General features: G+C 42.4%; 1 protein-coding gene across 1 annotated transcript in view; it reads right to left on the bottom strand.

The window, feature by feature from the left end:
• PTPRE (protein tyrosine phosphatase receptor type E) overlaps positions 1 to 27,568 on the bottom strand; it is a gene marked incomplete at both ends in the record, with an annotated part of 40,853 nt that overhangs the window by 300 nt on the left and 12,985 nt on the right. The window contains 14 exons of the mRNA XM_082002564.1: positions 1,243 to 1,378; positions 9,852 to 10,012; positions 11,836 to 11,961; positions 12,753 to 12,887; positions 13,864 to 13,940; positions 14,801 to 14,894; positions 17,159 to 17,308; positions 17,718 to 17,853; positions 20,952 to 21,112; positions 22,739 to 22,858; positions 24,345 to 24,442; positions 25,234 to 25,270; positions 25,394 to 25,470; positions 26,007 to 26,097. Coding sequence (XP_081858690.1) covers positions 1,243 to 1,378; positions 9,852 to 10,012; positions 11,836 to 11,961; positions 12,753 to 12,887; positions 13,864 to 13,940; positions 14,801 to 14,894; positions 17,159 to 17,308; positions 17,718 to 17,853; positions 20,952 to 21,112; positions 22,739 to 22,858; positions 24,345 to 24,442; positions 25,234 to 25,270; positions 25,394 to 25,470; positions 26,007 to 26,097 — 1,599 coding nt within the window. The remainder of the gene's footprint in view (positions 1 to 1,242; positions 1,379 to 9,851; positions 10,013 to 11,835; positions 11,962 to 12,752; positions 12,888 to 13,863; positions 13,941 to 14,800; positions 14,895 to 17,158; positions 17,309 to 17,717; positions 17,854 to 20,951; positions 21,113 to 22,738; positions 22,859 to 24,344; positions 24,443 to 25,233; positions 25,271 to 25,393; positions 25,471 to 26,006; positions 26,098 to 27,568) is intronic.

Below are 27,568 nucleotides of genomic sequence, written 5' to 3'. Positions count from 1 at the left end.
ATACAGGCTCACTGTTGCTTGTCAGTTAAAATGGTTTCTTTAAGCTTTCTAGGTGGTAGTCCTTCAAATGAATGAATTCTCAGGCCCTTCTTCTCATTTAAATTGCACAGCTCACTGTCACCCAGCTCACGCTAAAGCAGGTAACTCCTCCTCTGCCTTCCCCAGGGGGCCTGGCTGTTTAACTTTGGGCTCCATCTTCCCAGCTTTACAGCAGAAACTAAGTGACAATGTAACTTTAAACATATAGAACGTTAAAAACCTCATGAGTTCATTTTTCTGAAATGGAGTTCCCCTTGCAAAGGCTGTCTGTTTAGCCGCTGCCGGCGTTAGCCTGCTGGCTAGTCCTCTGCATCCTAAAGATGGGACACATCCTGATCTTCCAGGCATGCTGATTTGCCTTCAACAAGATTTGCTGGATTAGAAAATCTTTAACAACACCGATAGTAAATGGAACTGGCATCTGAATTCGCTCCTGCTGGAAAGCAGAGTTTAGCAAAAGCCTTTCCGCAGGCTCAGCTGGGACTATCTGTGGCAATTACACCCCTAACTAACATTATTAAACCACAGAGCCAGAACCCCAAAAGAAATATTTCATCCCTGTCTCAGCGTGACTGTGGATAATCCAATTCCACTTCTTCAACCCCTTTCTTCCTATCTGTAGTATGGAGAAAGCACCTGCCTAAAAAAGGTGTTTTGAGGTTATTGTCTCTAAAGACGTTTCAAATCACGGAATGGATGCTGCTATCAAAATACAAAATATCAGCATTTTTATATATTTTCCAAAAAAAAGTCTCAAAAAAAACTTTGTCATGTTTATTGAATAGGGAGAAGTGTCTGGACCTAGCTTCACATATTACTTGTGGATGACTTTAAAAAAAATCAAAGATGTTTCTCCCTTTCAGTGATCAACGGCAAGCCAGTTTAAGCCCAGACATTTTAAGGTAAGAAAGAACAACTGATACATAGCTTAAAAGGCATTTACTTCATATGTTTTGTCACCTGCAACACTCAAAGGATTTTGGTTTAACTGTGTCCAGTTCCTAAAAGACACAGAATGTTTAGCCAAGTTGTATTTTTAGAAAAAAAATCTGTAAAAATACAGATTTACTATAAAACCTTGTACATACACAGCCATCATATGTAATTTATTTCAACCTGCAAAAAAAACCTTTGTTCTCCTCCCACAAGAATATTTACAAACATACATCCTTTGACAAAGATATGGATTGTTAAATATCGTACCAGTGTTTGCACCATATGTGGCCTTTGCAGTCTTAAGCTCTTCACAGCTTGAAACACATCTAAGAGCCCTTCAGCCTTCACTCGCTCCAGAATATTGCTGAGTGCTATGAACGTACCTGTTCTTCCAGCGCCAGCACTGCAACGTAAACATATTTGCTTGACATACAGTAGGATAAAAATGTTGAAAGAGAAGGAATAGTGATACAGACGAGCCAAATACTGTTAGCCAACTTCTACTCATTTTTTTTGTGCTTAGTTTGTCACCTCGGCTATGCTACAGGGGAGCTGGAATTAACGGAGTTAACTGGGAGCCGGGCTGGAACCCGTGAAGGTTCGTTCCTGACAGCTTCTGTGCGACGGTGGGAGACCCCGAGCTGGCTGCGGTGGGAGACCCCGAGCTGGCTGCGGCAGCACGTGTTCACCCCCAGCCGAAGCCCGAGACTCCGCCAATGAGCTGGCAAAGCTGCTTACTCAAATCCGCATCCGTCTTCAGCAGAGACAGCTTCTGGTGCTCCCACACTCTGCTTTCGGTTTTACTTTTGATGGGGCAGAACGCAGCCGTTAGACCTCCAGCTGCAAAACGTGGTTATAAGGCGAAGCAGCGTTGTGCGATCAAACCCACATTTTGCTGTTAGGTTGTGAATTATACTAATGCACGGTGGACAGAGATGAAAGAAGAAGTTGTTATTGTTTTATTATCATTATTACTATTCCAAAGCAATTTGATGGAAAATGTAATGATTTTAATGACTTACAATCTAAGCCATTTCTTAAACAGATGTATTAATGTAAGTACAAACTAAAGCAAGACTACATATGAGGCTATAGTACATACAAGAAACTAAAATCCACTGTTCTGCCTCTATCTTGACTACAATAAGCATCTACTGTACTCCAAAGTAACTGTGGTTTCTTTTGTTTCAGTATGTTTGACTCAGTATATTTTGTCCTTACATCTGTTTCAGATCACGATTCCATGGAACCAAAATATATTCCAGGAGCTGCCATCTGATTTGTTATGCCTAACTCTAGAGCCAAAAAAAATTAAGTTTTTAAAAAGATTGCTTGCTTTCTCCTAATCACACTAATTAAAGACTATTTGACACCAACAAAACAGTGCCTGTGCACTGGAATGCTAATAACTTTGATAGGGAAGAGTTACTAAAAACAGGTTGGGATTGGGAAATTGGCAGTCAGCGGTAAGATGGAGTGGAAGGTTCACTGGATTACCGAATAAACGTAATCACAAAATACTTTACTAAATTTAACATTTTTCAGGTGTTTTAACCATAAAATTGGTGAATTATAATCATGTGTCATTGCTACTACCTTATTTCTATCAAACACAAAAAAATTTGATAAGCACAAGCCTTATGAAAAGATTAAGTGCAAATGCCCGTATCCTCAGCTGGATACATTAAACGCCTCACTGGAGGAAAAAAGAACAGGTACAATGTATTAGATGTGTTATTTCCTTCAGACAATTACTTCTATCAGATTAAAGACAAATACAAAATCTAAAAGGGTTCAGATTTATTTGTAATTAGCTAATCTCTGGTAGCCATCTGTGGTTTCTAGAGTAACCCGTGAGCGATGCACTATGAACAGGTCTACAACTATCAAAAGATGAGGACATGAAGATATAAAGTAAACCTGTACACACGCATTATCACACACATTGCTTATTCATTTATGCCGAGAAGAGGTAGACGTGCATTGCTGTGCACCTCGTGTTTAACGCTCCCTGTGCTAGGCTCACTCTCTTTTCTTCTGAAAACATGCTTTTAGCAAAACCTTAAAGCCCATACAAGCTTGGGGTTTTTTTTTTTTTATTAATTTAAGAATTTTTAGTAGAGATGCATGAAAATCTAAACTGCGTTTGAAATGCAGGAGAAAAATATGTATTGTCTCATGGGAACACAGCACTACTCTTTGCATACTCACTTCTCTTTCTGCAATTCCCTTAAAAAAAAAAGTTAAGAAAGGTAACTTTTAAATTTGACACAAACTTCATTTCCTGAGACTAAGCTCAAAGGCAAAGGACATGCAGAATGGGCGAAGACCAGCCAAAAGGCAGAAGTAAAGTGTCTCTAAAAAACACAGCAGTCTTGCATAGTTTATTAGTGTGGAAAGGAGATGGTGAAGACGCAGAAAGCTTAGGCAGCCATGAACTAAAGAGAAGGCAGCTGCAGACACGCCGGCAGAGGAGGGAGTTACGATTTAGAACAGATTGGCTTTGCATTCAGTTGGCAACCTAGTTAGCAAAACCCTTCTAAACTATTTAGGGTTATGTCTTGATTCTACTTAAGAATTAACTTTCTTAGCAGCTTCTTAAATTGTTTGTAAATAGTTGGAAAAAAATGAACAGAAGTTTTCACAAGTTCAGTGAACACTCTGGAAAATCAGTCTGAGACTTGAAATGTGCTTACTTATTCATAAAGTTACATTCATTTATATTTGAAGACCCCAGTATGACTTCACAAAGAAGTTCAAGTAACTCAAAAGCTGTGATGTACAGGCTGTCCAAGTAGGGACAGGAGAGAATTCTCAATGCTAAAAATCCTAGAATACATTGTGTGGTTTGCGTTTTATTTTGCTGTTTAATCCATTTCAAAAGGATTGCAGTAGGTTTTTAAAAAAATCTATGAAAAATGCATGCCAAATGATTAAGCTAAGGCTTAAGAGAGGCTGCAGGTCTAAAAGTTTGAAAAAGTAGAAGCAATATATACCTCAGATTGATATGCATAAGTGCATAAGAACTAAGACATTAGTTTTTATCTCTTATTTTACTGGAAAGAACTCCTTGATATTTTACCCACTTCAATTATCATTCAGATTTTTAACCCCCTAGCTTTTCAAAAGAAGTCGCTGTTAAAATTTGTCAAATTGCAGAATCAAACACAAAATGTCATCACCACCACTGAGTGCAGCCACCATGGAGGGGAAGAAACCCACAGTCTCCTAAAGAAAATGTAGGAGAATGGTGAAGAGCAAAACACTTCTGAAACAAGGAGGAGAAAAATCTGAGCAATGAATATGCATTGGTACAAGATCGTGTCCCAAAAGACCAACAAACCCACGTCCTGCCTCAAGCTCCCAGGATCTCTTTGCTTCAACAGTGCATGAACAATACAGGTGACACTGCAGACAGCCAAACACAAACCATAGTTCTCAGAGACTGAGACAGGACCTCTGAAACTCAAATCAGAGCAAAAGAAAAGTCAGTGTACTCTGCAGAGAACAGCTGTTAATATGCCCATTCCTATTTCTAACTCCAGTAGCAGGCAGACAGGTTCTTCTATCAAAATACTCCCCAATGGTCTGTGAGTCTACTTCCCTGTAGATAATGCTACAAGAACAATTTCAGTGTCACAAAAATCAATATAGTTTTTTTTTTTTTTTCAGAAGAAAATAATACTCAGTTAATAATTCAAAACCAGATGGATACTCTCCAAAATGCAGGAAAAATCCAGAAGCAGCACCATATTATCTAGCTCACTGACAGAAGGTTGGAGCAGCTTATCCATGCACTAGTCAGTCATAGGGGGTTCTCTATCACAGGGTAGGTGCCGAGCATTTCTCAGTAGTGGGATCATAGACAGGTAGAGAAAATATCACAATTAATGTAACACACGTTGTTAGATATAAAGATGTCAGGAGCTGACCTCCATGTATTGCTAGATGACAACCAATCACAGAATCACAGAACCACTAGGTTGGAAAGGACCTTTAAGATCATCAAGTCCAACCATTAATCCAGCGCCACCATGTCCCCTAAACCATGTCCTGAAGCGCCACATCCACACGTTTTTTGAACACTTCCAGAGATGGCGACTCCACCACCTCCCTGGGCAGCCTGTGCCAATGCCTGACCACCCTCTCAGTGAAGAAATTTGTCCTAATATCCAATCTAAACCTCCCCCGGTGCAACTTGAGGCCATTTCCTCTTGTCCTATCACTGGTTACTTGGGAGAAGAGACCAACACCCTCGTCGCCACAATCCCCTCTCAGGTAGTTGTAGAGAGCGATGAGGTCTCCCCTCAGCCTCCTCTTCTCCAGACTGAACAACCCCAGTTCCCTCAGCCGCTCCTCATCAGACTTGTGCTCCAGACCCCTCCCCAGCTCCGTTGCCCTTCTCTGGACAAGCTCCAGCACCTCAACATCCTTCTTGCAGTGAGGGGCCCAACACTGAACACAGGATTCGAGGTGCGGCCGCACCAGTGCCGAGTACAGGGGCATGATCACTTCCCTACTCCTGCTGGCTACACCATTGTTGATACAGGCCAGGACGCTGTTGGCCTTCTTGGCCACCTGGGCACACTGCCGGCTCACGTTCAGCCGGCTGTCAACCAGCACCCCCAGGTCCCTTTCCGCTGGGCTGCTCTCCAGCCACTCCTCCCTAAGCCTGTAGCGTTGCATGGGGTTGTTGTGGCCGAAGTGCAGGACCCTGCACTTGGCCTTATTAAACCTCATACAGTTGAGCTCTGCCCATCGATCCAGCCTGTCCAGATCCCTCTGCAGAGCCCTCCTGCCCTCCAGCAGATCAACACTCCCACCCCACTTGGTGTCATCTGCAAACTTTCTGAGGGAGCACTCGATTCCCTCATCCAGATCATCAATAAAGATATTGAACAAGACCGGCCCCAGAACCGAGCCCTGGGGAACACCGCTTGTGACCGGCCACCAGCCGGATTTAACGCCGTTCACCACAACTCTCTGGGCTCGGCCATCCAGCCAGTTCCTCACCCAGCGAAGAGTAAACCCGTCTAAGCCTCGAGCCGCCAGTTTCTCCAGGAGAATGCTGTGGGAGACGCTGTCAAAGGCTTTACTAAAGTCCAGGTAGACAACGTCCACAGTCTTTCCCTCATCCACTAGGCGGGTCACCTGGTCATAGAAGGAGATCAGGTTGGTCAAGCAGGACCTGCCTTTCATGAACCCATGCTGGCTGGGCCTGAGCCCTTGGTTGTCCTGCAGATGCTCTGTGAGCACTCTCAAGACCAACCGCTCCATAATCTTCCCCGGTACAGAGGTCAGGCTGACAGGCCTGTAGTTCCCAGGATCCTCCTTCCGGCCTTTCTTGTAGTCGGGCGTCACATTGGCAAGCCTCCAGTCTTCTGGGACCTCCCCTGTTAACCAGGACTGCTGATAAATGATGGAGAGTGGCTTGGCAAGCTCCTCCGCCAGCTCTCTCAGTACTCTCGGGTGGATCCCATCAGGCCCCATAGACTTGTGGGTGTCCAGGTGGCTTAGCATGTCCTTGACTGCTTCCTCCTCGATTATGAGGAGTACATTGTGCTCTCCATCCCCGTCTTCCAGCTCAGGGGGCTGAATACCCTGTGGATACCTGGACTGGCTATTAAAGACTGAGGCAAAGAAGGCATTAAGTACCTCAGCCTTGTCCTCGTCCTTGGAGACAATGTTCCCCGCCATATCCAGTAAGGGATGGAGATTCTCCTTGCCTCTCTTTTTGTTGTTAATATATTTGTAAAAACATTTTTTATTATCCTTTACGACTGTGGCCAGACTGAGCTCTAGCTGGGCTTTTGCCTTTCTAATTTTGTCCCTGCTTGACCTAACGAGATCCTTGTACTCTTCGTGAGTTGCCTGGCCCTTCTTCCAGAGATGATAAACTCTCCTCTTTTCCCTGAGGCCCAGCAGAATCTCCCTGTTCAGCCAGGCCGGTCGCCTTCCCCGCCAGCTCTTCTTACGGCACATGGGGACCGCCTGCTCCTGCGCCTTTAAGATTTCCTTCTTGAAGGCTGTCCAGCCTTCCTGGACCCCTTTGTCCTTCAGGACTGTCTCCCAAGGGACTCTCTCAACCAGTGACCTGAACAGGCCAAAGTCTGCCCTCCGGAAGTCCATGATAGCAGTTTTGCTGACCCCTCTCCTTACTTCCCTCACAACCGAGAATTCTATCATGTCGTGGTCGCTAAGCCCAAGACGGCCTCCGACCACCACATCTCTCACCAGTCCTTCTCTGTTTGTAAACAGCAGGTCCAGTAAGGCACCTCCCCTGGTGGGCTCACTCACGAGCTGCGTCAGGAAGTTCTCCTCCACACACTCCAGGAACCTCCTAGACTGTTTCCTCTCTGCCGTGTTATACTTCCAGCAGATGTCCGGTAGGTTGAAGTCCCCCACAAGAACAAGGGCCAGCAAATGCGAGACCTCCGCCAGTCGCTTATAGAATGTCTCATCTGTGTCTTCATCCTGGTTGGGTGGTCTGTAACAGACTCCCAGCAGGATATCTGCCTCGTTGGCCTTCCCCCTCATCCTTACCCATAAGCACTCTACTTGGTCTTCACAATCTTCGATTTCTATGCAATCAAAACACTCCCTACCATACAGAGCCACCCCACCACCTCTCCTTCCCTGCCTATCCCTTCGGAAGAGCTTATAGACATCCATTGCAGCACTCCAGTCATGAGAAGCACCCCACCATGTTTCTGTGATGGCAACCACGTCATAGCTGTCGCGCTGCACAATGGCTTCCAGCTCCTCCTGTTTGGTGCCCATGCTGCGTGCATTGGTGTAGATGCACCTGAGCCGGGCTATCGATTTCAACTCTGGCACGTTGAACCTACCCCTAGGTTCAACTCTAGCGAGCCCGGTTTTATCCCCTCCCCCCTCCAAATCTAGTTTAAAGCCCTCTCAGTGAGGCCTGCCAGCTCCTGAGCAAGAATCCTTTTGCCCCTTGGCGTCAGTTGCACTCCATCAGCTGCGAGGAGGCCCGGTGCCATGTAAACCGCTCCGTGGTCAAAAAACCCAAAATTCAAAATTTGGGTTCAATCAAAAAATGGTCCAGCAAAACCAGTTTACCTTGCCCAAGAGATTTAAAAGGCCAGTATTTAGCAAGAATTAAATAATGGATTTTCAGGGTAGTCAGAGACAACACAGCGATTGTTTTTTATGTTGTGGTTGAGCCTGCGAGCTTCAATCAGAAGAGACACTCTTCTGCACGGGTCTTACATGAACACGCTACAGAGCGACGTGGCCTCTGAAAACGTTCATGCTGGGTAAGAGCAGCTGGGAGTCAGTCAGTGCATCTCTCAGAATAGGTTGGAGCAGTCCACAGCAGTAAAGAGGTTCATGTCATAGAATCACAGAATCATTAAGGTTGGAAAAGACCTTCAAGATCATCAAGCCAACCGTCAACCCAACACCACCATGTCCCCTAAACCATGTCCTGAAGTGCAACGTCTACATGTTTTTTGAACACCTCCAGTGATGGTGACTCCACCACCTCCCTGGGCAGCCTGTGCCAATGTTTGACCACTCTCTCCATAAAGACATTTTTCCCAATATCCAATCTAAACCTCCCCTGGCGCAACTTGAGGCCATTTCCTCTCGTCCTATCGCTGGTTACTTGGGAGAAGAGACCAACCCCCACCTCACCACAACCCCCTTTCAGGCAGTTGTAGAGAGCGATGAGGGCTCCCCTCAGCCTCCTCTTCTCCAGATTGAACAACCCCAGTTCCCTCAGCCGCTCCTCATCAGACTTGTGCTCCAGACACCTCACCAGCTTCATTGCCCTTCTCTGAACACGCTCCAGCACCTCAACGTCCTTCTTGCAGTGAGGAGCACAAAATTGAACACAGTATTTGAGGTGTAGCGTCAAAGGGTGACCTCTTAAGGTTAATAGCTTCTTATTTAAAAAGAACAAAAGAAAACATAGGAACTTCTCTTCTAGGGGCTCTGAAGCCCTGCTGACCCTGTCCCTGTGAGCTTGACTTTGTATTGACCAGAAAACAGAAAAGACTTAATTGATTTATAACATTTAAAATATTTTAAAAGCAAGGTAAGATTTCTGAATTAGGAAAAGGCAGAATACTAGTTTTACTACTTTTTTTTTTTAAATCAGAGATGTCATACAGAAAGAGAAAAGACAAGTTTAAAAGACTGATAAAAAACCCACACTCTAAAAAATATAATTTGAAAAAACAGAGGAAAAGCCCAATGTATACCTTTTAAAAAGAAAAAACAAAAAAGATGCTGCAATAAAAATTTACAATGAAAAAAAAAAACCCACCACAAAGTGAATATCTGGCACAGGACAAAGATAAATTCTCATTATCATGTCTCAAGTCATACACAAGCTACCTCTTAGCTTTAATGTAAACATTGTTTTCTCTGTCCTCCCACCACTCATATCTGCTTTCAAGGACAGGAGTACATTTTGCCTTCCACTTAGATTAGGGATGTACTTTATTCTCCTGATAGTCTGTAAAAAACCAGAAGCATTTTGAGCACTATTATATCGGTGGGGTGTATTACACACCACTACGATAAACCTACAGCTTTACTTTCCTAATCACAGTGTTTCACAAAACTCAGCTGCAAGACTACAATAACACAATTTAATAATGCACTTGCTTAATTCCAGCCATTAAGGATACCATTAAGGTATCCACGTTGCTAATTCAGCAAAAGACAAATCCTTTATGTAATCCTACATTTTCTTTTTGCCTATCTTTTTCTCGTAGTTCTTTATTTATTCTTTTAAAGGATGCAGTCTACTCCCTCACGAAGGAAAGCTGCTGTAGCAGCAACCAGACTGGAGAAAAAGCCAGCCGGTTCCTTAGCTAATGGTGGGAAGAAGAGGTGAGTCTTACCTGCAGTGCACCGTAATCGGGTGATTGCCTGTTTGCTGCTGCTGCTTTTGGACAGCTGCAATCAGGTCGATCATCCCTTTTCCTTCTGCAGGAATCCCGATTTCTGGCCACCCATGGAAATGGAACTGCCGAACAAGCCTGCTTTGCTTCTCCTGGTTACCCTGCATGCAGGAAACCAACAGATTTATCCGGTTGTTACTTCAAAATGGAAACACACTTCTCACCTTAAATATTCATAGCATCAATTTTGTACCACTATAGTGGAGGGGGCTATTTGCAACCTGGTCCAAAATATATTGGTCATGCAGACCTGATAGTTTCTAAATTCCCCATTTACTATGCTGATAATTTACCCCTAGAATTTTCCTTTTGATTTGCACAGCTGCTTCACCTGGGTAGTACTAAGGATACACTTAAAGATTATTCATCCTGAGTACCAATGGTCGAAAGCTTTCATCATGCACAGGCCAAATCCAAAGTGTCATTAAAACAACCCAATAATTCATGAAATGCACTCATCTTTGCACAACGCTACCTGCTACCTTGAAACTTAACAATTATTTGCCTTGTCTTTATGCTCGCTGATTAAAAGCACACTAGAAGTTCAAACAGGTATTAATACCATGCTAAGGCAGTTAGCTCCAGGCAGGTTTGGATGCACAAAAGCTCTTCACTTTAACTACCCTGAAATTTTTGCTTGCTCTTTCCCATGACGCATTATTGTAGCACATGGATGCAGCATTAATATTCTGGCTATTTTATTGCATATCATCAACTCTTGCAAGCCACAGGGAGTTGAAAACACTAGGTCTCTGCTGATGCTAGGTGCTTTCAACGTGTCCACTATAGGGGACACCTGGTGAATGAGTTTGATGGAAAGTCTCAGGACCCTGTTTTGGATTGGAAGCCTGGAAGCTTCTCTATTATGAGGAAAAAAGCTTGGTCAATCCTCTTTCCTCCCAGCTCTGCGGGAGATCTTTTAACATAACACTGCTTCAAATATCATCGATGTAGTCTAGCTGGACTCAGGCACAACACAGGAGTTGCTCAGATTTCTTAGATCTGCCACAGCAAACACTTGTAAAGACGCTGGATTGTAGCGCAAGAACGTTGCTGTTTGGGTATTACCTAAAACGCTGTTACTCGAGTTTTAAATACTTTCCAATGTGACAGACGTCAACACATTGACGAGGGCTTTCTGCTTTGTGAAGCACGGTGTGTATTCACGCCTAATCCACCACTCTCCTCCTTAAGGAAATACAGCCTAAAGTCCTTTTGCTTTGCAGGTGCCAACTATTTAAGTGCATAAATTACATGCAATGCAATAAGTAGTTAAATGAATTATATTCTTAACGGCAAGTAATTCACAGAACCACAGAATCATTAAGGTTGGAAAAGACCTTTAAGATGATTAAGTCCAACCATCAACCCAACACCACCATGACCACTAAACCATATCCTGAAGATTTTTCTTTTTGTTGTTTTTCAAAAGCAGCAATGCAAATCAGATCCTAAAGAAATGATGCTGTCAGTGAAGAGATGCATGCCCAAAAGATCAAAATCAGGTTCTGAGTGCCTGTAGCAGAGCAACAGGAAAAGAGGAAGAGCTGGTAGGCAGAGGCGAGTACATGTGCTGTTAACATGCTTCATAAGATTCAAAAATACTGAATCAAATACTCTTTCATAGAAATGTGGGAGATGGGAGAAAATACAAGAATAAGAGCAACAACAACAGCACATTAAAAACCCAAAAACTAAAACCTCACACCCCACTTTGACCAAGGACATGTTTTACTGACCAGTATTTTCATACGGCTTTATGCAAAAACATCTCATATAAGCATCCTCTTGACTTATACACTGTGGAATGATTAACCAACCACCTTCATCTTTAGATAGAAATTCCAGCATTTAAGTTACATAATCAGATTTGTAAATGCCTTCAAATGCAAAATAAACCCCTCATGTACTTTAAAAACATTACCTGATTGTATGTAACTATGAAGTCCCTTACACTTATGGCATCTAACAGACTGTCATTCTTTATTTCTACGGTTATCTCTCCGTGAGTTACAGAGCCCTCTGATGGCCAGTACTGGCAGCATTTTTCCTGCAAAATTGAGAGAGAATTATAAATGTTCTTTGAAATTCTTTCCAGTTACCTACACCATCATGAATCTCTCCTATAGGATATGACATACAGCATAAGAAACGTGTTCTAAACTCTTTGTAATGGAAAGTCTAATAACCAAGAATACATAATAAAGTATTTCTATAATACAAACTATTAAGATGAAAAGGACTTAGAAGTCATAGATGGCAAATATTACTTTAAAACAAATCAGAATAAAGTGACTCCTGGAAGCAATGCAACGCTGTTAAAAAGCCTCCCAAAACCACCAACAAAAAACATTTCACAGCACCAAAACACCCCGGTTGCAGCACTGAACACCGAGTCTTCAAACTGCAGCACACGAAGGTATATGGGACTCTCTTCATTAATGAATGATGTACTAGGAGAGGGTCAGAATAAGCCACTGGGGCTCATACTGGCAGAACAGGGAGGGAAGCTTTCACAAAAGCTTTGTCCAGCTGTTTCAAATCCCAACTGCTCTTCCATGTCAGGCATCCCTGTACGTTTTGTGCTTTTAGTGTGACCTGGGCGCTTCCACAAACCATAGTTTCCATAGTTTTGGTGGGTTTTCCGACAATTCAAGCAAAAGCAGCAACAGCGTCCCACACCAAACCGTGAAGCAAGAGCTCATCTCAGGAAAGGCAAAAAAATCTCGTATCGCTACGATTTGTAGGCAACAAATAGTTTATCTAATAGTAATGCTCATTATTTTACAGGTGCGAACAGCAACTGCTTTGCTGTGGAGCTGGCAGCTGCGGGACACATACCTGCTCCCTCTCCTGAACTTCTGTGAGCATAACGATGGTGTGGCACTTCCACTCCCACACCATCCGCCAGAAATCCTCCACCGTGTGCTGAAGCGGACCCTGGGTGGCAATGAAGTAATCCTTCTGGCGATAGCCCTGCGGAGAAAGACCAGGATCCGCTTATGTCGTGACACGCGAGTACAAGGGAAGAGGGACGGCAGGTGACGGTCGGAGAGGAGATCACTACTTCATCTGGGGCTTCCCGTGAGCCCTGCTGCTTGACAATGTGATGGGTACTGCAAATCCGGCGACACTGAGACCACCTGATTCTTGCTCGTTGCCAGAAACACAGGAAAAAATCCCCCAAATTCACAATCCCGAGTTGTATTTTAAGACTTTCTTGCAGTTATGACTGAAGGGATGAAACTCTGCAAGTAACTGAAGGATTTCACAATGAGATTATCGTAGTTCTGTAGTAATGCTGATAGCTGCAGTTGTTAACTTTTAACTCAATTTTTGAGCTACAGTTCTATTTACAAACTGAGGTGATCTTCACAGCTGTAGTATCCACAATCCTCAATCACTAATGGGGTTTTACTGCTTAAGAATATTAATTAATTGTCATAGTTAAATAAAAATAAGACATGGTGGAAGGTGTTGTCCAGTTTCCAGTAGGAAGCCAGGGACAAAGTTAGGAAGTAACACAGGTCTGCTCAGGTAAATCCTGGCTCCCAAACACTATGACAGCCTTTCCCCATGCTAACTATGGACTTCTCTTTTTCCTTGCCTCAGAAGAGCACATACGTACATCCGTTAACCTGAACACAGATAATGGAACTGTTGGATGTTAGTTGTACAGCCAGTTTGTTTCGCTGCCTGTTCATTAGAATTTAATAAAAACCTTAATTTATAAGTCTAACGACCACCAGAATGTTTAAATTACACAACCATTTAAACTGAAATTGAAAACATCAGATAAGAAATGTATTTGGAAACTCTCATAAGCCGAAGCCAAACAAAAAAGCTAATGTTCTTCATAAGCCAAGTTGATTGCATCTCTTTAAAAAGATGTATCAGCAACAGCAAAATATTTGACTTGCAATTTAAATACAGGAAAAGTTTTTATACATACATCTATGAAGGAAGCATTGATGTAGTCTGTATACTCTTGCCCTCTTTTCATGGAAAGAATCACTCTGTTAAAATCATCTGGGGAAAAAAAAAAAGTCTAGTCTTACTTTTGCTAACTGCACATTGAATGAACAAAACCAACTAAATTTTTTCTCTGAAAGCCAAAGAGTGTCTCAAAGATTCTATTTAGGGCTAATAAAGATACTATAAATCCTTATCCAGGATTCAGTAAGTGTGTGGAGTAAGGCACCAGTTTTCATGCTGTTGTTTTGCCACTCACACAGGACGTGGCCAGCGAGGTCTGAAACTCTCACTTTCAGGTGCAGACATTACAGTGCTGCTCCAGACTATGCAAAGAATCACACAGAAAGTGTGTTGGTTTAAAAGGTGGAACTGCTCAATTATTTAATTCAGTTCTGAAAAATATCTGGTTGTAATATATTTTACATTGATAAAGTAAAAAACAATTCATTAAATTGTTTGCAGACACTTCATAAAGGCATTACACTTCATAAGGAAAGGATAGTGCTGATCGTATCAGTAACTTCTTTAGAAACTTAAGAGCAGACATACCTGCAAAAAGGATGACAAAACTGAGGGGATGGCTAACAGAAAGACCCAAAAAAATGTGTTCTAGCTAAAAAGGAAGCAAACCCAAAAACTACCACTCCAAACAGTACAATAGGCTTTGAGAGCATTTGAATTTCACAGACAGAGAAGATAAAATTTTCCTCTAAGACACAGGCAGTAATTATTTGCACAATTCCATTTTCCAAATTCGGGCAGGACCTCTATTCTTGAGTTATCCCAACAGAGCTGTATTCTGGTATGAGCTGGGTTGCTGTCAACATATAGACGTAGCGTGCACTCACGACAGCCTTAGGATAATCACGTTATTTCTAGCACTTGTTTCTCTATGTAAAAAGATGATCTCTTACATGGGATAATCTGGATGACTCTAGCTTTCTTCATGTTTGCTGGAAGATTGCCAGTTCTCATGTTTTCTTTCATTATTCGAACATTTGTTAACTTCTGTAATAAAACACACGAAGGAGGATGAGAACTCATTGGAAGAGAAGCGGTTCTCGCTCACCATATCCTGTACTCAGAGGGTTCCTAAGTGCCTTTATCAGGTACAAAACACCAACAGTCGAAGCAAGACTGGCTTTTCACAAAGGCCATTTCATTGTCCCATCTATAAAAATGAATTAAGAGCAACAGTAATGTCATTTTTTCATACTGATAAATATTTAAGAATCCGAACATACTCCCAAGGCACATCAATAAAGATTAGAGGGCTGTAAAACAACAGCAGATTTTAACCTTTTGGGTCTGGGTTTTGTATTCTTTTAAAACACTTTTGGACGGTCTGGGTGTGGCTTTCAGAAGCACAGAGTACCTATTCCCTTTGAAAAGCTCTAAGTTTCTTAAATTTGACATTTGGAAATTTAGTTTCATAAAATTAGCCACTTTTGAAAATACCTTTTAATAAAAAGATCTGCATACCATTTTATCAAAATTAATTTTCTTTTCCTCTTTCCAGCCTCCAGGTAAGCAGAGGCAGACTGACCAGCACACCGGCCACCATTTATCTCCAGCAGCAGCGCCCGACGAGGAGCGCTGCCAACGGGCACTCCAGTAACAGGCTTTTCATTTCCACATTGCTCTCAAGTACTGAAAAACTTCTCTTTTATAGATTTAACTTCCTTTATGATCAAAACATGACCGGAATTCATATTCATATTAACTTCACTCATATTACTATTACTACAATCCTGTTCAGAGTATTAAAACCCTGGTCCTTTAGTTCTGGCCCGTGCTCTCCCTGCGGCACGCCAAGAGATCCTGCAACTTGGCTCTATACATTTTCAAGCTTTTGCTAATGAAGGGACCAATATCCCTTATTATTTATTAAGTTTGTGCTGACAGCATTCCCGGGACACAGAAGACAAACACTGCGCTTTCCCCAACATTTTATTTACACCCCCTCAAGACTGCGCAAGACAACACAAGAACAATAAGCTGCTTCTGCCAGGGTGGGACTTACCGGATAATGATCATAGTTACACGGTTGCATTTCAGCAACATTTTAATATAAATTCAGTTTACATCACAATTAATTTAATTTTCAAACTACAAGCGCATTTTCAGGCACTTAGCTGTATTTGCCAGGTACTGAAATTCAGGAGCAGTTCTCAATTCCAATAAAATTTCTAGTATTGGCAACAAACTATTAAAAAGAAACCCCAACCTCTGAGAAATCACTTTTCAGCTACTCTGTAATGCTGTGTTCAATAGGCTTTCTGTCAGAGACTCCCATACCAGTTACAACATAGCTCTACTCTCTTCTTGCTGCAGGTGGGCTCAGTGCTCCCGGGCCATCTAAATGCTTTTCAGAATACATGGCAGAACTAAACATCGCTCTCTGCACTGTAATGCAGTCTTGCTGGCATGGTAGACAGCAAAAAAAACCCTTAGGAATTCCAGAAAAAGTAGACTACCCGATGTTTTCCTTCGCTTCCTTCTCTCAAACAGACCAATACTTTTGATTTCTGAACTTATTGCTATATCAGACTTATTTTTACATCATTTTCTTTTCCCAGTTACCAATTTCTAATTAAAGTAATCCTTTAAAGGAAAGAGAGAACTCCACTCTAACGCTTATACATCATTCAATGCTTCAGACCTATACATAGCATAAATATTTTAGCATAGCAAAAGTCATAGAAAAGTTCTGTTTCCTCAGGACAATAACGCCTATTTTAAACAATGATCACAAACAGCTCGTGTTGTTGCTTTCTGCATTTGGGGTTTCTCCACTAAACAGAAATGCTTTGTTTCCTTTTTTGTTCCTGACAGGTCTGGATATTCAGCACAAGATGTGGAAATTCTCTGCAATTCTCTCTGCCATCAGTCGTGACAGAGTTAACAACACTCTTGAGATGAAAATTAGGTGCACGTCATCCAGTGCCCTCTTCCAGCATTATCAGATCTGGCATCTAGTACCAGACCGAAAGAATAATTCCATTTTTCTTTTATAAACAAACAGAACGCATATAGGAAAAGGTCCGTAAGACGATGTAGCTTTGAATGAGCGTTTTCAGAACAGGATGTTAAGCAAGGCCCCATTCACCGACTCCGCAGGACCCATTCACAACAAGCACAAAATAAAACAAGTCGTTCCGTTTTGATGGACCTTTTCTTTTAAGGCTATATTCTTCCCGCTTTTGAAGTATCTTTTTGGCCTAAGCATTTCCACACTTAGAAACCCTATGGCAAAGGACTTTCATACTTACTTTAAATTCTTCTTCCAGCCCTATTTTGACAAGGTTTGGTGCTGCGTTGTATGATGTTTGTAGATGTTTTTCTAAGGATGACACATCTAGCTCCGTGTCACCGTAGAGGTAGTATTCAAGTAAGGCTTGATAAATGAAGGAGTATTGCATCTGCAACGACCAAAGAGGCAGGTAAGCATACTGCAAAGCAAGGAAGTGCAACTATGAATTCTGGCACTTTCATCTCTCTCATTTGGTCTACAATTTACTAATTATCAAAATATACCTTAAGCTAAAACAGAGTTTTCCTGTTCTATCACTCACATTCTCTAAAACTCCACTCTCTTGTGCATGGGGAAACCTGGACATGATACCCAAAGATAACGTGCCTTACAGTGGTCTTCACAGCCCTAACTTGCCTCTATCCTCTTCCCCAACCCCATCCTTCTACTGGGCTTTGTTCATTTGCCAATTATCCAGGTGTGCAACAGAATGGGCTGCATATCAGAGTGGAAATACAGAAGCATATTCTTCTTTGACTGCGAAAAGTTGTAATTTCAACCGATTAAAGTCTGCTTACGTCAGTCTGAACCATCTGTGGACGCTGATTACGGATTCTTGAAACAAACTCAAAAACATCAACCTTCTGTTCCGCGTGCATCATGTCTATTATGGCATCTATAACGATAAACGTGCCCGTGCGACCCACACCAGCACTTGAAAAGGAAACAAAAAACAAACAAAACAAAGCTCAGTTGAATTACAGTAATTGCTACAGCAATGACACAGGTAGAACTTATGCTGTTTATACTGGACTGAAATACCGTGAAACACAAAATTTCAATTTTTATTTTAGCAATGATAGCAACAAAAAGCAGTCTAAGTTCTTAACATGAGAAGTCACCTCTTCACAGCTCAAGAAATTATGAGATCAAGATTATCTTAGAAAAGACCTTTGGAAAAAAATTGTGCTTAGCCAGCTATAGTAATTCAGTCTAAGATAACATTTAAAATTTTTTTTTCTTAGTTTTTAGCTCTTTTTTTGCGTGGTTGCTGTCGCATACCAATTAGATAATAGTTACTTGTTGCAAGTTCTACGCTTTTTAACACTGCCATGCCCAAGTATTTTTTTTATATCATTCGACAGCCGCGAGAGGGAGCACGATCATTATAAATTACCTACTCCGGCGACTTTCAGCTCTTCCTTTCAGAGGAAAAGGGCATGGCATCCTGTGCTAAGCGCTAATAGCTCTCCTTTAGCCTTCTGTGAGCTTACTTTCTACAGCAACTGCCATGGTGTCTGCAAGCACCTTCTGAAACGCGACAAAAACCTCTCCCCCCATCCCGACGTGCCCAAAGATACAGATCAATTTTCAGCCAGGAAACACTAGATATTAAGTAACGCCAGAAAAAAAAAAAATATTGCGTGCGTAATACAACTTAGTTCATACATAGACACATTCTTTCAACAGCAAATGCCACCAAACGTAACCAAAGCCCCCAAACCCTCCTATGGGATGACCGAGACCAGCAGACCCATGGAGCACCACAGCCCTCCTCCAAAACTTCACCCACTTCCTTCACAGCCAACAAGCCCACTATAACCTTCTGTCTCCAAATGCCTTTGCCTTTAATCATCGGTTTGGCAGGCACCCCTCTCCCCGTGCCCAGCCGCGTCCCGGTCCAGTGCTCCCACCCCCAGTCCCCTTGGCCCCTCTGCGGCCATTGACCACTGGCCACCGCAGCTTCCACCCCACGGTGGCCAAGGCTCCCTGCCCTCTCGCTTCCTTTCACTGGTGTTTGACCTCTGCCACCACGGACGAGTCCACCTCGAGTCCTGCTGTCTCGACTCTCAGTTTAGAGAGACCTTCCTCTTCCTGACGTGGCCTGGAAACCACCTCTGACCGTGGGCTGCTCATCGCCAGGTCACGCTTGTCCTTCTTCGCTCAGTCCTCTGAGCTTTTACCCATCGAGCCCCGCGCTCAGCTTCCTCACGTCTCTTCCCTTTGCAGAGACAATCCCTTTTTACACGTCCTTGTTCCCTCCCCGTGCCTCTGCCCCAAGGTTACCTTACTTCAGATCAGCACTTCATTCAATCCTTGCGCGTTCCTGCTAAAGCTGGTAATTCCATCAACCTTCACATTTGCGCCTTGGAAGTTCCCTGTTTTTATCCATCCTTAACCTCCTCTGGGGTATCCCTTACTCAGCTATTTCTCAACACAGCGCTCTGCTCACCAAAAAAGTGTATTTCTGAAAACTTCTGAAGAAAAAGGATTGGCAGAAAATCCTGCTCCCCCCTCCCCATTTATCTGCTCTTCTTTACTTCCAAATGCTAAATTAGTGTTTTATTAACTTCCAAAAGAGTCCGATTGAGCAGTTTTTGTCAGAATGACTGGGTGATGTTTTTACAAAAGCTCGCTAAAAGTGGATGGTTACTCACTATCGATGAGTTTCCCTTTCCTTTTTTTAACAATTCAATAGTGTCATATCCTGAACTGTAACGGAAATTAAGTGTCACTTCTCTTGCTCTTTAATTCTAATGCAGACTGGAGTACTGCTCTAGCCCCCAGCACTGACACATAACAGTGTTACTGTGTTCCGTTGGACCATTATATTTGAATCTCTGCAGATTTTTATTACGATATTTTATATTGTCCTTTATTTCATCTCTACTTCTGCTGATTAAACTAAGTACAGAATTTCCTGCTGGGACAAAATGAAGCTCAAAACCAATAAGAGTCTCCACAGAACATCATGGCAAAAGGCTACAAAAATAATGTGGGTTTCTCAAAGGAAAGACTACGTGAGACTATTCAAATCTTATTTTTCTATTTCATGCTTTTCTTTAAGCCTCCTGTGTATGACACCTGGAAGAGATGAATCCTAGCAAGGCAAGGTCTGGATGGAAATGAAGAAACAAAAAAGCTGGTTTGGTCAGGACAAACACGCTCTTTTTCAATAGTACACACTTCAAGGACTCTTGGAGAATATTTCTAGTTGTCTGACACAAGCAAGAGAAAAAGAAACAAATACATGAATCTACAAGCATTTCCGTAAAAACAAAACCCAGAAAGACAAAGCTGCTATTCTTTTTTTTCTAACCTCACTATGATAATTGCTCCTGAAAAGACACTTCTTACTCAGTTCTCAGCTTACAGTTGCTACGGAGATTGCAATTATTCTTTTAAAACTGATTTGGAGTTTGTTTGTGGTTTCATTAACATAAGATTTCAAACAGTTTAGCACAAGCCTTTAATAGCAGGAAGTTCATGTGTGTGTGACCGAATGAGTGGGACTACGCTCTGTATTGGTATGTAGTACATTTTTAAAATTGTAGCATTTAAGTCTTTTAAATGCAAGCCTTTATTCAAAACTTTCTGGGCATTTAACAGGTAATTTACATAGCAAACTGCAATTTTATTGTGGGAGAAGTGGGGGTTGAACTCTCAGAGGAGCATTTAGCGGCAAAGATTGCAGATTTGTATTACATGTCTGTTTTTCTGACAAAGAACATATTTATACCGAACACTGGGTATCACTCAGGGATAAAAACAAAACAAAACAAAACAACAACTTATGTTTAATTATTAAAGTGACAGTGAAGACAGATCTTTTGAAATCTTTTTACCCTGGGCTCTCAAAAACCTCAGCATATTATTGCCCTTTACATATATAGATACACACACACACACACACACACGCACACACACACACACAAACTTCGTAGCTTATGAACAGAATAAAATTTAGCCTCGATATTCTACATGTAACATCAGGCCAAGCTAAGAGAATGGCTTGAAGAGCACATACATACCTACAGTGAACTACAATTGGTCCAGCATGGGCAGGATTCAATGTTTTGACTTTTTTCAGGAATTTCAGCATCCCGATAGGTGTGAAAGGCACGCCGAAATCAGGCCAGCTGGTGAAGTGAAGCTGCGTAACGAGCCTCGGAGCTTTACAACCGTCATGAAGCTGCGGGGAACACACAGACTCTGAGCCTGACATTTCATTTTTCATGTAAAGATTTATAAACAAGCTGCTCTGGTTATAAATAACTTTAATTCCTGCAACACTTAGAGCCTGACTCAAGGATTAGAAGTTTACACTGTACATAAAATACAAACACAGAGTAAAATTACCATATATTATTAAAATGCATCTTTGCAGTGAAAACTGGGATAATCCCAGGATAGAATTGCAAAGAGTAAGACTCCCAACTTATGTTGATAATGGATTAAATCCTAAGTCCTTTTTCACTTACAAAATCTTCACACTTCTTTTAGCAGCCTCAGACAAAACTCACAAAATTCATCCAAAACATTCAGGATCTGCATCGCTCCCAGACGCCAAATGCCAGTTTTTGCCATATCACATACAAATAATGAAAGAAGAGCTGCACCTCTAAAGGCCAACCACTGACAGGTTCATGATCTGGCCTACTCCTCGAGAATAAAAGAGAAGACACTGCAGAAGCAACGACAGCAGCGCTCAGCATCGTTTCACCTGCATTCACTAACCACAACCTACCCTTAAGATTAGAAAGCGTATCTGTCTCACAAGCCTTCAGCCTGTTAGCCAGGGTCAAGGCCATTTCTTTCACACTGGAGAAAGCCAACTGGTTTTGTAAGGTTGCCTTGTCTCCATCAATGGATAACCAAACCCTACAAACACATACTCGGCAGAGATCAACAAGTGAAAGGCCGCTGGGTCCATTAACTTCCCAGCCCTTCAGCTTATCCACAGCACGTACAACTCTGCACCGTTCCTTCTCTCCCATTGTGCTTTCTGCGCAGTTCCTCTGAGCGTTTTTATCAGCGATGCCTTATCAGCGATCACTAGTCATACCAAAGTGATCTCCATGCTAAATCAGCAGAGACTGCTTCACAGTTCAGAATCTGTCACTAATGCTGAATGAACCCACCCATATTTTGAGGGGTTCTGAGCTCTCCATGTAGTTCTACAGAGTCATACGCGGTTTATCACCTCTCACCAGCCCATACTGTCTTCATTCTTCAATCTGAATTAGACAGTGATTGCATTACAAACACAGCAGCCCTCCCTTTAGGGGGTGAGGATCTCTAGCAATTTGCTCCCATACACGGCTACACACTGCGCACAAGAGCGAAGTCATCCCCACCACCTCTCTTGTGATCTAAACCTTTAACTCGTGCCAGAGACCAAGGATACAAAAGCAATCAAGCTGCAATGCTGGCTGACGTTGGCCAGCTAATATCCACTACTGGAAATGCCCCAAAATATCCAAATTCACTCATTTATTTATCTATGCAATTTGTCCCAAAAAAGGGACAAGACACTGCTCCTATGCTCCCTCCCTGACAGTCACAAGGAATGATTTTCTGTGGCCCTTGGCTACAGACAAGAAGAAACGGGGCAGGACCTCTTGCAATCCATTAAAGCACGCTGTACGTGCTGACCTGCAGAGCTTGCTTCCCTGCCTAGGAGAGGTGCCACACCTTTCTTGATTTGCAAATACATTTAATTAATTTCCTGAATTTCTTTTAAGCAAATATTTGACATGGCAACAATTTGCTTTAAAAATTAAAATGAAGACCCAGCAAGAGCATTATTGTTACTTACTGACTGAACGCAGAACTTGCGGATGGTGTAGTCCACCAGAACTATGCAATCTTCCACTGACACACGGATATTTCCGTAAGTCCAGCACCCTTGGTCAGGCCAATACTGGTAACATTTTTCCTGTACAAACATACAGTGAGCTTTAAAACACTGCTCATAAAGCAGTGAAGTTACTTGAAAATAGTCTACGTAGGTATGCATACGAGTATGCAGAGCTTCTCATCTGGCACAGCACAGCTTTAACACTTTGCTAGTGCTGTTGATGCTTAAATTTATGCAGAGAAGGTGAGAACAGCTTTGAAGTTGTTTTTTAACCTAGCCAGACCTAAACAGCTTTGGTTTGGTTTTTTTTGTTAGGGGGTGCCTAACTGCTGGGACTGTGACGTCTTGACTATTTCTAAGCTTTAGGTGAAGTCGGTGAGAAACGTGAAGCAGTCCTCATTTGGAGTCACCACGAACAACCAGATTTAACAGTTCTGGCTTCTCATATTGGGAATGGGCTCTTCTTAGGGAGTGCCTTTGCTGTTTGAGCTTCATCAAGCAATACTACAATTGCAGTAAAATAAAGCCTAAGTACCACTGTGAAGAGGCAGACAAGGAATGCCCGTCCTCAATAACTGGGGTGAGCTGACAGTATCTGAATTATCTTTTTGGTTTTGTAAAAAATGCACAAAATAGGTACGAAGGCCAACTTTCACACAGTGATACGGCACATCATGTCTCACAAGTGCATCCTCACCACCTTCCCAAGGCCAACTATTGCTGCTTATCCCCGTATTTCCCCACTGGCAGGAGACGTCACCCTCGGTGGGCAAGAAAAGCCCAGCTCTCTGGCCCTGGGTGGCTTCTGCCTCCTCCCTCTCCTCCAGCCACTGGGGAAATAAGGTTTTTTTTTCCTCAGGCCTAAGTTTTTCAGGACTTTATATGTATTTCAAATAAGGATGTAGCATGCTCAGTGTGGCAAACTGTCCCCTGGGGAAAAGCAAAGAATTAAAAAGCATCTTTTATGCTTCTGATGGCACATTTCCTTCATGTTTTAACTTAGCTTCTCAAGTCTGAGAAGCAGGGCTGGAAGTTCAATGTTTCACACTTGTCGTGTGTGTCTCAGCGTTCAGCCAGTACACGCAGGAAGTCTCACACAACAAGAGGAGCAAGACGCGTACGAGGAGGAATGGGGGAAAGGAAGGAACAGCATCACTCTCACAAGAAAGAAGCGTTGCTTTTTTAATTGTTAGGTGCATGTGCCAGAACGAATTTTGAAACCTAACTCTCAGAAAAATGAATAAAGCTTTTATCTTCATTTCTAACCAAACCCACCCACACGCCCAGCCTTATGCTGCGATAAAAACACAGGCACGAGAATTTGCCTTTGGCTGTGGGCTACGCAGGACAAAATTAGCTATCAGAAATTTTTCTTTGAGATCTACGCATATAGATTTGTATTTTGGAAACTAAAAGTACATTTATGAGCAGAAACTCAGATATGCTAACAGGGACCGGAGAAGGAAGAGGTCAGAAAGGTGACTGGCCAGACGCTGAGCAGCCACGACTGCTTTTGAAGCACGCTCTCACAGAAACATCCCAGAGCAAACTGAAAGCTCGTTACCTCTTTTCTTTCTTTGAGGTTGGTTAACATGACGATCACAGCCGACTTCTGCTCCCATATCATCCTCCAGAAATCATTAACTGTTTCTTGCTTGGGTCCTGCAGACAGAATACAGGTCTGCTCAAGAGGGGGGACAGAGACCAGCATATTGCAGTACGCAGGAAAACCCCTCGCCCCTGTGCGCCGGGTGCCCACCCAGATCTGTGTTTTCTACAGACTGCTCAGGTTTTGAATATACACGTATTTCTTAAAAAAAATCGTATTTTCTTTTACACAGTCATATGCACTCCAATCTACATTTCTAGCAGATACCTCCTCTCTTGAAATATTATTAATGCTCTTTTAAGTGGGCTATAGCGGGAGCATTGTTTAGGATTTCTACTTTGCATCTCTCCTCCATGCCAAGGGCCAACATTACCTGTGCCCACAATTAACAACTGCCAGAGAGCTGCTCATCGTGCCATTACAGCACAGGAGTTGTGTCTGGTATTGCAGTGACAAAGTTCTCCAAATTTGTGATTACAGCCTAAGAATTCAAGTGAAAATGCTAATTTCTGTATCAAGATCACTTAGACAGACTGTATTATCAGGAAACATAATTTTTCAAACCCCTGAGTAAGCAGATTAAAAAAAGAAAAGAGAAGTAAAGTAGGGGTGGAGGCGGGGGGAAGGCGAGTCTCTTCGCTCAAAGCACTACCTGCGGGTCTATCTGCGGGTCTAAAGGCAGTGGGTTACCTCACGCTCACTTTAATTTCATTTAAACTGTAACCTCAAAATCCCACCTCACATTTGGCTACCATCTGCAGCTGAAAATAACCTTTACAACATGTCTAAAATTGAATACATTCGGCCATAAGAATTACAGAATAGAGAAATGAGAATAAATTACCTTGTGCTGCTATGAATTTATTCTTTTCTTTATAACCCTATGGAAATAAATACCACAGCAGTTAAAAGATGAAATGCCGATGTATGCTAGCGGAAAAATACTTATTTAATTCACAGTCAAAGTTCATAGTTTGGCCAACAGTGGAAGACTGTCAACTTACATCTATATATGATGCATTAATGTAGTCTGAAGGTGGGACTCCATCGATTTGGGTCAAAATAACTCTGGAGTGATCATCTGGAAGAAAACACATTACAAGCACATTTGCACATGAATCAACCTGATATATGTTACGCTCTTGCAAGCAGGAGGCCAGGCTAAGCACACACTTCCCAAACCAGCAGTCTCCCATATTGCTCCTAGTTCTCATCAAGAAACTTTCTCCACAAACGTCTTGCTTTGCTCCCACACCTGAAGGTCACCGTCACTGCAGCTCTACAATACTGGAAGACCAAACTTCACCATATTTGGTTGCCCAAAACTAACCCGAGACACTAAAATATCCACTTGATGTAGCGTAATTTGGTAGAACCCTGTGAGAGGTAAGGCTTTATAGCACAGCACCTGATAACTGCCACAGAAAAACCCAACAGGAGAAGATCAATACTAGAAACGTGCCACAAAATAGACAGGTTTTGCACATACAACGTATGAAGAACATTTGCGCTCAGTGAAATTATACTACTGGAATATTTTCAGCAAATGTAGACTACTACCAGCATGCTCAGTGCCAGAGTTAATTGTCCGATTTGAAAGAAAAGGTAATGTCTTACATGGCAGGATGTTAGGATATCTGTTTTTCTCCCTGTTTTCTTCCTTATTTGCCATTTCAAATGTTCCCTGCACATATCCAGGTGTTAATGACTGAAAAAAAAAGATGCGAAAATCAATGTGTTAGAAAACAGCTAACTGTTGACTGCACATGGCTTAGGGAAAAATCTGCATTTATACATACTGCTTTGCATCCAACAGAATTAAACATATTTTATTTTCTTCTGCAATAACTTTCATTACTCTGTAACAGGAAACCACATCCTGGCAGATTTCACTACAGAAAATGAGTTCAGCAGTTTTGGAAAAATAAGTAATTTTTCCACCAGAGATCGCAGTTATTTAGAAAATTGTTCAACTCCGAGCTGCTGCTTTAAGCTGCCATCTGCCGCGGTGATTCACAGCGCCGTGACCCAGCCGCGCGGATGCGCCTCTCCCTCGAGCTCGGCTCCGACAGCTCCTTTTAGCAATAACAGTTGGTTCAATAACATGAATAGAGTTTGATTGTTAATAGCTCACTGCTAAGAACATTAAATATCAAATGTCTTGCCGAGATCCACAGGTGAGGGGCCAATACTGGCAGAAACGGAGGAAGAAAAAAACCAACCCAATTCTCTTATGCTGAAAGTCACTCTACGAGCACAAGTCAAATTCTGCACAGGATCGGCAGGATCTAAGACTGTGAATAAATTTAGTCAAGCTTGAAAAAATACCCCCCAGTCTTGAGAGCAATCAAATGGAAGGAAGCAGTGGAGAGGAAAAGGGTGAAGATGAAAACAAGGAGGTGCCCACGGTGCAGCCCCTCCATGGCCGCGGCAGAAGCTGCTGAGATACCCCCAGCGTGGCCAAGCGGCCAAGCTCGGGCTGTGGCAGAGAGCCCGGGGCAAGGGGAGGGTCAGAACAGGCACCCTTCACCAAGGGACGCGGCACGAGGCTCCTGCCCTGCGCTTTTAGCTGCCCCCTCTCTGCAAACGCTGTGAGTGAGAACTGAGTTTCAGTAAGTTTCTTGTATTGAACCCTTAAAAAACCCAGCGACAGCATGTTGGACCCCACCGAGGTAAAATCCCAGCGCTTTGGGAACACACAACCACCTTCTCCCACCCTCCTCCTACCTCCCACAGCCCAGTCTGAATCTTGCAGGGGAAGGGAAAAAAAAAATGGTAAGTGACTGTACAGCTTAAAGCAACTATCCCCACTTACCTGGCAGAGAGCAGGGCTTGGAATTTGCCCTTAAAAGCAGCAACTCGTGTTGTCAGGGTGACATAGGATAAAAGGGGAGTATGGGGAGGACCTCACCACCACCACAGAAGAAAGAGCAACAAGCATTTGTGAGTTTAGGTGTGGGGTTTTTTTAATATAACTTACAATTTGCGAATGTAAGTAAAAAAAGGAGAGAGAAGGTTAAAAAAAGAGAATTGAAAAAGAAAGCTGCTTTTAGCAAACTGCTTAATTCCTTATTTGAATGAAGACCATGTTTTTGCTAATTAAAATACATTTACAATTTAGAAAACACAGAAACTTAATTTATGTTTTGCATAAAAAGAAATCATTAGCACTTCAAACA

This window comes from Phaethon aethereus (assembly GCF_964289735.1).
Source record: "Phaethon aethereus genome assembly, chromosome: 7".
NCBI classification, from domain to species: Eukaryota; Metazoa; Chordata; class Aves; order Phaethontiformes; family Phaethontidae; genus Phaethon; species Phaethon aethereus.
The sequence above is the reverse complement of the archived record's forward strand: the minus strand, read 5'-3'. Positions and strand labels throughout refer to the sequence as shown.